Source organism: Diabrotica virgifera, chromosome 4 (genome assembly GCF_917563875.1).
Source record: "Diabrotica virgifera virgifera chromosome 4, PGI_DIABVI_V3a".
Taxonomy (NCBI): Eukaryota; Metazoa; Arthropoda; class Insecta; order Coleoptera; family Chrysomelidae; genus Diabrotica; species Diabrotica virgifera.
This window is the reverse complement of record NC_065446.1, coordinates 91139878-91154397: the sequence shown is the minus strand read 5'-3', so window position 1 is coordinate 91154397 and position 14520 is coordinate 91139878. Positions and strand designations below refer to the sequence as shown.

Below are 14520 nucleotides of genomic sequence, written 5' to 3'. Positions count from 1 at the left end.
CTAGTACATTTGGATGTTGTGTCAGTCTGTCTTCGTATTTCTGTGCACAGTTGGTAATTTCTTCTTTACTGTTGCAATTTGTAGATCGCGTCTAATAATAATATTTGCAACATACCATGGGGCATTTGTGATTATTCGAAGAATCTTCGACTGGAACCTCTCCAAGATTTCGATATTGCAGTTTGATGCAGTACCCCAAAGTTGGATCCCGTAAGTCCATATTGGCTTCAAAATTGCTTTGTAGACAAGTACGTTACTTTTCATCGAAAGTGATGATTTATGGCCAATCAGCCAGTAAAGATTGTGTAATTTAAGACCAATTTGTTTACGCTTCATAAAAATGTGTGTTCTCCAGTTTAATCTTTGGTCTAGATGCATTCCAAGGTATTTAACTGTTGCTTGCTGTTTTAATTGGTGGTCGTTGATATATACAGGCCGGTAGTGACCTTTACGGTTTGTGACGGTAATATGAACCGACTTTTTTTCATTTGTTTGAAAACGCCACCGTTTTAACCAAGTTTGCATTTTGTTGATGCACTTACGTTGCACCATAAACTTCGATTCTTATCTATGCAATACACGTGGCAATCCATTGTGGCAAGCTGAAAACTGATCTAAAACTCAATGGTGCAACGCGTATGTTTCCTAAGCTGAGCTTAAGGCCCGTCTTAAGCTTAAGATCTGTTGGTGCAACTAGGCATTAATCTCGTTTTTGACAATTAATTTTAGTTTACTTAAGTATGCCTGGTTGCACCAACAGATCTTAAGCTTAAGACGTTCTTTAAGCTCAGCTTACGAAACATACGCGTTGAACCATTGAGTCTTAGATCAATTTTCAGCTTGCCACAATATATTACCACGTGGATTGCTTAGATAAGAATAAAAAATTATGGTGCCACTTAAGTGATACTTAAGGCGGCTCTATCTGTAAGCTGAGCTGGGCTAATCTGGAGCTTAAGATTTGTTGGTGCAACCAGGCATTACCTACTTTACACAGTCTGGTATTTAACGTAATGGTAATAAAAATTCTTTTTTACTTATTTTAATGTGTTTATTGTATCAAATAAGCAACTTTTAACAAACCAGACTAGGAGCTAAATCATCTCATCATCATAGATGAATATTCCCCACCGGTGGTTATCATTTGCCAATCATTCGCCAAGAATCGATTTTTCTATATTTGCTTATAGAAAATTAGTAAATTCTTTACATATATAAGAGATGTGTCAAATAATATCCCTCCATTAACTCTGAATAGTGGGACAAATCATCATGAGTTATATTTTAGATTTTGATCGCCAAAGTCAAACGTGCCGAATGATCCCCGCTTTCTCCTGAGCTAAACATAATATGGGAATGGAAAAATAAAGTACATCACACACTTTAGCAAGTTCTAACAGAAATTAATATCAAACGATTAATATACTTACATAAAATGTTATTAAATTTTGGTCGGCTACAATATTTGGGAGTTTGGCAAACTCTTTTACTATTTCCCTAACAATATTTTTTATTGTCTGATGAACCTCAAATTGTATTGACATTTTAGTTTGAAGATATTTTTAACTTTTCCCGTATAATTACAGTTTATTTCACATTCCCCACATCCAAAATATTTGCTGTTTCAAATTGTGGAATAAAAACTCACTCTGATTATGACATTTCTGTATCATAAATGTCAGCAAAAAACAGATTCGATTGGACATCCTTTGTCTTCCACTTCTTTTAGTTTCATGGCCTCCACCTCTTAGGTACTTGGCCAGTCCTCGTATTTAGACTGTAATTGGAAGGGAATCCTCTTTTCAAAGGGTCTGGATTTTTCCATATTCCCTTCTTTAAATTCATTGTAATATGATTTTCAAATAACTATTTTATATTTTAATTTGAAATATTGTTAAAAATTGATTGAACTTTCTTAAGGTTTGGCCATTAATATTATGTAGGAGATTTTTTTATTGAAATGGGGGTTGGACTTCCTATATTAACAAGTTCCTGAATTCCTGATACAAGTCAAATTGATTTGTTTTGTTAAAAATTGTCAAAAAAATTCAAATTGAACTGCCAAGTTTTCATTATCGGAAGAAAGTTTTATACTTTTTCAGTAATATTAACACTTCTGGAGTTATTTGGAGGTCAGTTTTGGAGTTGTTCAACGTCCATCTACCAGAGAAAGGAAAAAAAGGTTGGTGGAGGGTTAAGTGATTACAGAGTGTGTCAACGGTAAATATTCAGTATTAATACATCCTAAATTTAACTTATTCTTTCTCTTAAATAAATTATAAATTACTTAATTGAATTTGAAGTCCGTAAAATTAAAAGTTTCTACTAACTGACGGGTTTAAGGGGGTTTCCATTATGGCAGAAACTAGCGGGGGACCTCCCCCGTTAGACAAACTTGAAAATCAAATTAAAAAAATATCTTATAATCTAGGCGAAAAGATGGAATCTGAAAATTTAACCTCACGTGGTGAGATAAATACTGAAAAACCACTTAAAAAACCTTTACAAAAGGTTTCTGAATATAGTTATAAAGATAAAGGTCCGTATGAAGTATACATTTCCAGCAATACTGACAAAAATATAGGAAATTATAATTACTTGGCTATTGCACGAGAAATTTTTGATCTTCAATTAAATTCTATTAAAAAAATTAATAAAAAAGGTAAAAATCGAATTAGTGTGGAATTTATAACTAGTTCAGAAGCCAATAAATTTTTAAAGAATGAAGCGGTTATAAAGAAGGGTTATGATTTATTTATTCCATATAAAAATGTTACCTGTAAGGGGGTAGTAAGATTTATCGATAAGAGTTTTACAGATGAAATGATTGTCAAATATTCTGAAACAAAAATTGATAATTGTAAAATTATTGAAGCTAGAAGATTAAGTACCTACAGGTACCATAAGTATCACCTTCTCGGGAACTACTTTACCAAAAAGTATATATATTTGTGGCATAGAACATAGGGTTCTTCCTTATATATTACCGGTTGTTCAATGTTATAATTGTTTAAATTATGGTCACGTAAAAAAAATCTGTAAAAGTAACAAAAGTAAATGCTTAAATTGCGGTTCTTCAGAACATGAGAGGGGGTCCATAATTTGTTTCATTAAATGTATACATTGTGATAGTAATGAGCATAATAGCACAAACAGGAGCTGTCCAGAGTATAGAAGACAAAAAAATATTAGGGAATATATGTCACTAGATAATTTATCATTTTATGAAGCATCAGAATTCTTTCCTAAAATAAATAAAAACCAAGAATTTGTAAAATACAAACAGGATTTTCCTGCATTAAAAAATATTAGATCTGAAGATAATGAGGTAGCTATTAATCAGAGAAGGGGCATACATAACATTGACGTGAGTCGTAAGAAAAGTACATACAGGGAGACAGTAGGTAATAACAAAAAAAAGAAAAAATACAGATATAAAACAAACATATGATAAAAAATCCTATCAAGAATGTTTAATAAGTCCAAACGGCAGATTATATAATACATCTCCAATAATAGGAACAAGTACAAATAATACATATCACGTTTCTGATTCTATAGAAGGATCTAGTAGTGGAATGACTTCTCAGCGACTGGACTCATATCGGATTGATAGGGACCACTCTAATATGTTAGACGATATAATAAATCTAGCAAGAAAGCTAGAAGATTCTGATAGATCTCATGTTTTAAGTTTTATGACCCGGCTAAATAATGTTACAAATTTAAATACCTTAAATAAAATAAATGATGACGATGACTCAGAATATTAGTGACTGTAAATTATCAATTTTACAATGGAATTTGCACAGTGTTAATAGTACTAGAGATAGCTTGTTAATTTTTATCAAAGAAATTGACCCGGACATAATTATATTAAATGAAACCTGGCTGAAACCAGATTTGTATTTTACCATTAATAACTATATAATACATAGAGATGATCGTAATGATAATTATGGGGGAATTGCAACTTTAATAAAATCAAAAATTATACATAGCAGAACTAACATAGATAATTCAAGGTCTCATAAAAATTTTCAAGCCATTGGTATTCTCTTAGAAGAATATGATATACAGATTCTGAATGTATATAACCCATCTGGCATTAAGATACAGGAAAATGGTTTTAAAGAGGTACTACATTCTCTTCACCATCCATTCATAATCATGGGAGATCTGAATGGCCATCATCCACTGTGGGGAAGTAATCATTCTGATCTAAATGGTAAAATTTTAATAAAAATTATTGAAGAGGAAAATTTAGTAGTTCTTAATGATGGTACACCTACAAGATTGGGTCAACCAGGTCAAAATCCATCCGCAGTGGATCTGACCATTTCGTCTGCTGTATTGGCTATGAATAGTGTATGGGAAGTATATGAGGATGCTGGAGGTAGCGATCATTTTCCAACGATTTGCAAAATTAATATAAATCAACAAAATTTAAATAATGTTAGCCAACTAAAAATCTCTAATGAAAGAAATTACAAAAGGGCTAACTGGGGTCAATATTATCAGTATATAGAAAACTCATTAGTAAATAATTGTAGGGATGAGGTAGATTATAAAGAGTTAATTAATATTATTAATGATGCGGCTTCTAAAACTATTCCTTTTTATAAAACTAGAACATCCACTACAAAAAGTAATCCCTGGTGGGATGCAGAGTGTGATGAATTAATATGCTTAAGAAGGAATGCTATCAAGAATTATCAAAGTAATGCAACCATAGAGAATTATATAGAGTATAAAAAAATAAAAGCATATGTCAAAAGGAATTTAAAACGCAAGAAAAAGGATAGTTTTAGAGAATTCTGCTCTTCTATTAACAGGGATACTCCTACTAGTAAAGTTTGGAAAACCGTTAAAAAATTTAAAAATAATCAAAATTCGAGTAATACAAATAAATTACCAAATCCAACTGTAGCATTACAAATATTAGATAATATGTCAATCACTAATATAGATCCTAGCTTTAATATTCTCCCTTCAACAGTAATTACTGAACCATTCTCTATGGCAGAGATACAAAACATTTTAAACATAAAAAAGGATAAAGCCTCTGGTTTAGATAAAATTTCCTATTCAATGATCAAAAATCTTCCTAATATTGCTTTGTCATTACTTTTAAAGTTTTATAATAAACTTTTATTAACAGCGACTATTCCATATCAGTGGAAAAAAATATTAATAATACCTATATTAAAACCACTGAAAAATATAGGATTGTGGGAGAATTATAGACCTATTGCATTGTCATCATGTGTGGGAAAAATAATAGAAAATCTTATAAAAAATAGATTAGAGTGGTTTATAGAGGGCAATAGATTACTGCCTAAATTACAGATCGGTTTTAGAAGAGGAAAAGGAAGTATGGAGGCAGTAAATCTACTAACACATAAAGTATTGGAAGCCTTTAGTAAGAATGAAAAGTTAATTGTGGTATTTTTGGATATCAAAGCAGCTTATGATAATGTTAATATATATTTGATGTATGAAAAACTAATAGAGATGAATATTCCGATCGATTTAGTAAATCTTATTTTTGCATTTTTAAATAATAGGGAAATTTTTATTAAAGATTGTAAGAATAATATAATTGGCCCAAAGGTATCCAATTTAGGTTTAGCGCAGGGATCCCCACTAAGCCCCACATTATTTAACATCTATACCAAAAATATTCACCAAATTCCATTAGGTAGGGCTCAATTAATTCAATATGCAGATGATATAGTTATGACAATAGTAGGTGAAGATCCAAATAAACTAATAACAGAGATAAATGATAATTTAAAAAAGATTCATGCTTATGTAACTGAGCATAATTTACAAATTTCTATTAATAAATCATCAGCTGTATTGTTCAGAAAAAGGAAAAGTTACAAATATATTCCTTATATTATGTATAATAATAATATAATTCACTGGTCGGAATCAGTTAAATACTTAGGGGCTAATTTAACTGGGTCTTTAAACTGGTCAGAGTTCATTCAGAATACTTGCAATAAATCGGAGAAAGGGCTTAATATAATGAGAGCATTATGTGGAACCTGGTGGGGATCGGATCCTAAGACCCTAATAACCATTTATAAAGGTTTAGTGAGATCACATCTAGACTATGCTGGTAGTATCTTAACACCTGGAAACAAAACGGTTTTAAAAAAATTGGATTCCATACAATTTCAAGCTTTAAGAATTGTTACTGGTTGTATGCGTTCAACTCCTACAAATGTATTATTATCTGAATGTGGTGAAATGTCTCTAGAATATAGAAGAAAAATTCTTTCTATGAAAATGTTACTTAAAATTAAAGAACTAAAGGGTAATCCATTAAAGGAAATAATTAATAATATTACAATTTATTGTAAATCAAATATTGGCTATTGGAAATATAGACAATATCCATATTTAATAGAAGCAAACATTAATTCCCAAAATGAAATTATAAATATTAAACAATCAGAAATAAATCCTATTTATGAAATAGAATTAAAATATATTGTAGAACCAGTCAATATTATATCATCTAAAGTTACCAAAACAGAAATTTATAGTCAACAAAAGTTTTATAATGAATTTTGTGAAAAATATCATACATATACATGGATTTACACTGATGGTTCAGTGGATCCCATATTAAATACTTCAGGTATGGGTGTACATATCCCATCCTTAGAGTATAATTTTTCTGCCAAGTTATTTAGCCATATTCAAATTTGTAATGCTGAAATAATCGCAATAAATAAAGCAGTATCAATTTGCATAGAAAAAAATATTAACAAAGCTATCATTTTTACAGATTCTCAAAGTGCTATCCAGAAAATTAATAACAAAACTTTAAAGGTAGTAAATGGTTGTTCAGGAATGACAAAAAGACTTATATTAGAAGCAAAAAATATTAATTTAGATATTATCATTGCATGGATCCCAGGGCATTCCGGAGTATTAGGAAATATTAAAGCTGATTCACTTGCTAATGTAGGTCGTTGTCTCAATTGTCTAGCGTGAAATTTCACTAGCGTGAAATTTTTTTTATCTTGTCATGTTTGTCCCACACCAACCAAAATTTCTAGTTAACTAAAGAAGAAGAAGAAAAAGATGAAGAAGAAGAAGAAACAAATTGTATAATGTAGTAACTCCAAATTGTAAGTGAATAAGGGGATTTTTCCCTTGTTCCGAGACGATGAGCTGGCCAAATACCCAAGTAGGTGGAGGCCAATAAACTGAAGAAGAAGAAGAAGAAGATTTGTTTTGTTAATTGGGCATTCAAGTAACATATGAGTTATACTTCCTATTTGTCCACATTCACAAAAAGGAGTATCACTACAATTGATTTTAAACAAATGGTCTGGTGTGTGGCAATAACCCGTTCGCATTCTAATAATTGATGTCAAGTGCCTTCTATCCACAAATGTGAATTTGTGAAACCAAGGGTTTATAGAAAAATCACTTTGGCATTGTTGATACCATTTCCCTTTAGTTTTAAACTGTTTTGTCCATTCAACATTAAACTCATTTACAATTTTTGTTTAATATAAGGTAAAAAGTCAAATTTATCTATTTTAATGTCTGCAGGAACATTTAAAGTCTTGCCTATATTTGCCAATTTATCAGCCTCTCTATTCCCCTTTACTCCAGTATGGCCTGGAATTCAAGCTAAGATTATATTAAATCCTGCTTCCATTGACTCAATAATGAGTCTTTTAGTTAGGTTTACAATATGGTTGTTTGTCCCCCAGGCGGTGTTATGTAATTTTTGAATAGCACTTTTAGCATCTGAAAAAATTATTGCTTCTTTAATGTGTTTTTCGATACACACAGATAATGCCTTGTTAATTGCAATAATTACAATTGCACTTGCAATCTGCAGTGCATATTTGAGTGTGCTCATGTAATCTGGATGCATAGTTATAATTGATTGAAGGTATGTGTACCCCAAAACCTACTGTCCTCGACCCGGGATCCAAAGAACTATCTGTAAATACCCATGTATATTTTCCATATGAAGCTGAAAATTCATTAAGAAATTATAGGATTATATTAAAATACCTGACTTTCAAAAGCAGACAGTTTCAGCAATTCAAATTCTGACACCACAACCTTGTCAAAAAATCAATCAAATTTTAAATTACAAATTATTAGTTATTTTTGTCCAAATTTTCTCAGAATTAACTTCGGAATATAATCCTTGCAGCTACGTGACAAAAATTATTGCAGTACTACTTTTTGTTGTCTTAACGAAACGGCTTTTTCAGAGAACTCTGATATAAGTATTTCATTCAACTTTGACAGATTCTCAAAATTTTTGACATCGACATCCTTTGTCCATTTTGGTGACAGAGAAGTAAGAACTGTGTTTAAATATTTTTGATCTTCTAATTTCAAAAATATATTGTTCTGAAGCTATTTATTTGTGGCATTTTTGTAATGAACTATTCTAATTGGGAAATAAGCCTTAATTTAACTTAAAAAAAATAAGTTTATTAACGTTTCGAATTCCACTTTAAAAACGTTAATAAAATCATTTTTTCAAGTTAAATTGTGGCTTATTTCCCAATTAGAATAGTTAATTTCAAAAATATCTTTCTTTTTTGGTAGCAACTCGAGATTTTAAGATAGCTTTGGAGATCAGCTAATATTAACCTTTTACAGAACCGAACAAAGTAATTTTTCTTTGGTGTTGTGTCAACGAGTCAACAAGTAGTTCATATTGTAACCAGGCATAATTGTTATTATAAAAACGTTTATATTTAGTTATAAAAAGAAGCTACTTTTCTTCAGTTTTGAACTTAGACTCGGTACTACTTTTGCCACCATTAAATGACATTTCTGCTTATAGTACCCCATGTCATCTTTGACAGTAATCTGACACTTCACATAGGTACTTAAGTGTACACAAGATTTTTTTTATTTAATTTGATGGCTTTGGTAAAGATCAATTAGCCAGTGTTCACAAGATCGATGTTCTTCAGAAGAGCATGTTCTTAAATTATTTCTTCATCAGCCACTTTTTCAAAATCACAAAATGTAAACCAGTACAACAATTTTAAATAAATTATGTGTACGTGTAATGTGGATTTCACTTGATTGAGCCTAATCGATTCTTCCTACTTCCTGTTGGTAAGTTTCTTGATTGAGGTGGGCGTTGTCTCTACATGTTTTCTTTCTTTCTCAAGTACCGTGTCCAAATTTTAGGCGTCTTTAGCTTCCATGACAATTTGTCAATATCATTCTCGATCTTGCGCGGCATGTAATAATCCATCTGCTGATAAGACTTAGTTCAGAGAAATAAGGAAAAAAATATCCTGTTGGTGACACAACACCCTCCAGGCCGAAACCAATTTTTTTTTAGTAGTATGGACATCTATAATAATAACATATGTTTCCTGCAGCCGATTTTGATGAAATACATAGTTATAAACATAGTCCTGTCGCCAGGGGGGGTACAACGGCCTCCTGTATTCAGATGGACTTACCCAAGTTTTTTGTATGTATTTTGACCTGTAGAACACGAATTTTTTGGGTAACAGTTGATCCGGATGTCGATAAGATTGTTATAAACCAAGAAGTTGAGGAATCACATAACAGCGATTTCTCGCAAAACAAAACATTTTTTTGTATTTTTTGGGTCATTCTAACCAAAAAATGATCCTACAAATTTTTTCGTAGGATGCATAGTTTTCGAGATAAACGCGGTTGAACTTTCAAAAAGTCGAAAAATTGCAATTTTTGAACCCGAATAACTTTTGACTAAAAAATAAAATAGCAATTCTGCTTACCGCATTTGAAAGTTCAAGTCAAATTACATCGGTATTAATTATTTTTATTGCTAAAAATTTATTATTTTGTTGTTAAAAAAAGCTATAAACACCTAGTGCTTGAGTGATGTTTTTAATGATTTCTCATTTAAAATCGAACGAGTAGGTAGAAGAGGTAAAAGTGCAAGCGAGGCTATTTCTATGTAGCATGCATTAAAACGCATGTATTAGGCACGGGAAACACTATTTGTCTATAGCTTTTTTTAACAATCAAAAAATAAATTTTTAGCAATGCAAATATTCAAAACAGATATAATTTGACTCAAACTTTTAAAGGCGGTAAGCAGAATTGCTATTTTATTTCTTATTCAAAGGTTATTCGGGTTCAAAAATTGCAATTTTTCGATTTTTTGAAAGTTCAACCGCGTTTACCTCGAAAACTATGCATCCTACGAAAAAACTCGTAGGAACATTTTTTGGTTAAAATGACCCAAAAAATACCAAAAAATGTTTTGTTTTGCGAGAAATCGCTGTTATGTAATTCCTCAACTTCTTTGTTTATAACAATCTTATCGACATCCGGATCAACTGTTACCCAAAAAATTCGTGTTCTACGGGCCAAAATACATAAAAAAAACTTGGGTAAGTCCATCTGAATTAAGAAGGCCGTTGTACCCCCCCTGGCGACAGGACTAACAAATAAAGATCAAAAAACGGTAAATTTTCGCTTTTTTCGTCTATTACAAAAAATAAATCATAATTTTGAGTTTTTATAAATATTCATAACATGTAAAAATTACACGGAATCTTATTACACGGAATGCTGAGACTTCTGGTGCTTAAATCATACCCTAAATTTCAAATCAATCGGTCAAATAGTTAAAAGTTATTTAATTTGTTTATCCCAAATTAATTTTTTTTGCAACACTATAAGTCAGAAAATAATGAAGTTACAGTAATACTTTCGATAGGCAGTTTATGAAAGAAGAAGATTTACACTATTAACTTAATTAAAAAAAAATGACAAAAAATAATTCTAAATATTGCAAAATTATTTTGAAAAAACATGTGAAATAAAAAAAAAGGGGGGTGCTAACTTCGTCCTTAATTGTCCTAGGATAATTGCTTTTCTTTCTAAATGTGTATAAAAATTCAGTCTTTCTAAATATAAAAAAATAATTTAAAATTACTTTTTCTCATTTTTTTAATTAAGTTAATAGTATAAATCTTCTTCTTCCATAAACTGTCCGAAGTGTTACTGTGACCTCATAATTTTCTGACTTATAGTGTTTAAAAAAATGAATTTGGGATAAACAAATTAAATAACTATTAAACTATTTGACAAATTGGTCTGAAATTTACAATATAGTTTAAGCACAAGAAGTCTCAGCGTTCCGTGTAATAAGAACGTTCTAACTTAATTTTTACATAAGTTATGAACATTTATACAATCTCAATATTTATGACTTACATATTTTGCAATTCTCTAAGCAACAAATAAGGAAAGACATATTCAGCGAACGCCATATTGAAGTTTTTTATATGATTTATGAGTTTCTTATTCTCAGATTTGTTTATAATGCTTCACTTTTTAGTAATAGACGAAAAAAGCGAAAATTTACCGTTTTTTGATATTCATTTGTTTATAACTATGTATATCATCAAAATCGGCTGCAAGAGACAGGGCCGCCGCTACCATGTTTGCTAAGTGTGCATCGCACAAGGGCGGCCAAAAGCAGGCCACTGATGATAATACTTTTTTAAAACGAAAATAAATTCAAATAATTAAATAGAAGTGATTCAGATAATTCTGTCAACTATTATTATTATTATTACCTGATAATACTAAAATGTGTTTCATTTATCATTTATAGTTCTTTTTTTTCATCCTAATCTCAACAAAAATATCAGAAAATATTATTTATTGTATGCACTGCCCTTTTGCCAGTATAGTCATAAAGCAGTTCCGGGAATACTTTTTCATTCAATGCGGCTGGCGGCTTTCGGGCTTTCGAACTAGATATTTTTCTCGTCCCCGTGTGGAGGCGGGCCGCTCAAGTAGAACACCTCCATAGCTTCTCCTGCTCATCGTAAACGGCAACAAATTGGAGCAGCTGTCCGCTCTCCTCTAGCCAAGCTACTAACCTCTCCCTGTGTGATAGTTAATCCTCCCAACTATCATACGACACCCACGCCTACCCATCATAAGGTATACTTCCCGATACCCAAACCTGTACCCGAGGACAAAACCTCTGAAACCAGTGGAGGAAACCACTGAAAACAAACGGATATGCATAGTGATGGCGGCTATATATCATCCTAATATACCGTCACCCCAACCTCAAGGTGTAACACCAACATGCCGAAGGGGTGATGGCCCAGAGGTAACGTAGTGGGTTACAAGCAATGACTAAGGGAGATGGCGAACCCGAGTGGAAAATAGCCTTGAAGGGGCAAGGGCGCACTGCCCCACTGAACCGATCAGCACGACCCAACTCGTGGGAAAAAAATGAGACAAAAAAAGAAAATTAATAAAGGCGGAAGAGAGAGCAGCGGGGGCGAAAGAGAAAACAAAAGAGGGAGGGAAAAATGAAGGGACGAAACTCGAGGGAAAAAAAGCTGGAGGCGAGAAGTGGAAGAAAAGGAATAAATCGGATCTAGAACCAGTGCAATCAAATGCAATGGAAAAGACAGAGAAGATAAGAGGGAAAAGAGGGAAGGAGGAGAGAAACAGCAAACCAAGAGATAGGAAGAAAGAAAGGGAACAGGAAGAGAATAAATGGGAGAAGAGAACAGACAGACAGACATATCATTTATTAAAAATAATAGGTGAAAATAGTTTCTATTTTTGTGGAATCGGTACTCACCGGAAGGACAGCAGACGTTCAGATACAATTAGCGTCTCTTTGGAAACACAATGAAGTCGACTTTTCAACTAGCACATTTCTTTAAATACTGGTAAGGTACATTTTTCTAAAGTGTTGAAATTGGAAGAGGGCGGCAAATATTAAGTTGCACACGGGCGGCCAACACTTTAGCGGCGGCCCTGGCAAGAGATATATAGGTTATTATTATAGATGTCCATACTACTTAAAAAATTTGGTTTCGGCCTGTAGGGGGATGTGTCACGAGAAAAATCTTATTTCTCTGGACTAATTGTCGAAGGTTTCGAAGCCATGTTTCTCCATGTTGTTTCGCTTCTTTTAATAATATGGTAATGTATTTTATTAGTATTAGATCAGTTTGTCCTGTAATTGCTGATGGCGGCTCGTGTTGGGCCCAAAACGCTTCTAATATATTAACCTTTAATTATTTTAATAAAAATTTTTGTGGTTCATCTTAGAGTTGACTACTTCATTAAATAAAAAGTCTTACTCGGACGATGAGTTTAATGGAATTAAGTGATTCCGATATAAGGAAGCCGATAACGGACCTTTAAGTATGGTCCCACATATATGTACCGGGTGTCCCAATAAGAATGGCTCTCGGCCATATCTCAGGAACCGTTTATAGTACAGCTTTAAGAAAAAATATTTATAATAAAAGTTACCTCGGGAAAAGCCTGGAAATTATTTTCATAATTGTAGGTCCACCGCTAGAGGGCGTAATTGAATATCAAAAATTAAAAACTTGAAATTTTACAAAATTTACCTAATGAAAGGGCACTAGAAATCCAATCATCGTATTCTTCATAAAATTCTGCGCATATTTGATTTCACAAGTTTGAGTCTACCTTTTCAAATAAGAGGTGGGTGTGAGTGGGAACCTTCTTATAAAAAAATGGCTGTAAGTCCGGTTCTGCTAAATCGAATTTTGCATACTTGGTCTTGTTGAAAACTGCTCTTTTTTGTCAATGTAAGAGTCTTATTTTCGAAATAGCCTAATAAGTAATATGCCAGCTAGTAGGCGTTATTTAATTATTTTCAGAAATCTAGCTGTCTTTGGAGAATATTAAATACAAGTATGTATTTTTAATTATGTATTACAAAATTAGACCAAATTAGCAACATAATACCGAAAACCACATGTCGATACCTTTTTTTTTCTATCTCAAGATATCTTAAGAAACGTGTAAATTTAGATTTACTATTTTATTTGGGCATAAGCCACAATTCGAGTTTGAAATCAAGCTTACTTGACGTTTCGACTTTCACTTTGGAAATCGTTATCAATATAAGAAAAACAGTAATAAATTAAAAATTTTACTTTGTTTCTGGTGAAGCAACGCAGTTGGAGCAAGCAGATATTATAATTGTGTCACCGGAAAGCGAAAAAGGTAGTCCCTAAAATTTTAAGGACTGAAACAATCCCTTAAAATTCGAGAATTTTTACGATTTTGACAAGGTAAACATTTGGTCTTAGGCCGCACCTACATTGGATCCGTTATTCTCCGATCCGATCAGATCAGATCAGATCCGATCCGATCCGATAGGCGGCACCTACATAGGGCTTTTCATTCACAGTCATTATTTTCGAGCTTCTGTCATATGTCGTATAATCCGTGTATATTAATATTATACACAGATTATACAACATATGACAGAAGCTCGAAACAAATGACAATCGATGAAAAGCCCTATTGGATCCGTATTTCTCCGATCAGATCAGATCCGATATAGACCGATTTTCCGGCGAGGATGCCTACATTGGTTCCGTTAACTTCCGACCATCGACCACCGACAATGAGTTCCGATGAAGATGTGTTAAGGAGATGATGACATTGAATATATTTAAACATGTTATTAGCTTGCAACCAACT

General features: G+C 32.3%; 2 protein-coding genes across 3 annotated transcripts in view; one reads left to right on the top strand and one right to left on the bottom strand.

Moving 5' to 3' along the window:
• The window catches only part of LOC114327231 (cilia- and flagella-associated protein 206), a 102091-nt gene extending 100418 nt beyond the window's left edge, over positions 1–1673 (bottom strand). Inside the window, exon 1 of the mRNA XM_028275777.2 lies at positions 1431–1673. Within this exon, the coding sequence (XP_028131578.1) occupies positions 1431–1544 (114 nt within the window). The 5' untranslated portion in view covers positions 1545–1673. The remainder of the gene's footprint in view (positions 1–1430) is intronic.
• The window catches only part of LOC114337611 (uncharacterized), a 1328959-nt gene that overhangs the window by 160285 nt on the left and 1154154 nt on the right, over positions 1–14520 (top strand). The window lies entirely within an intron of this gene.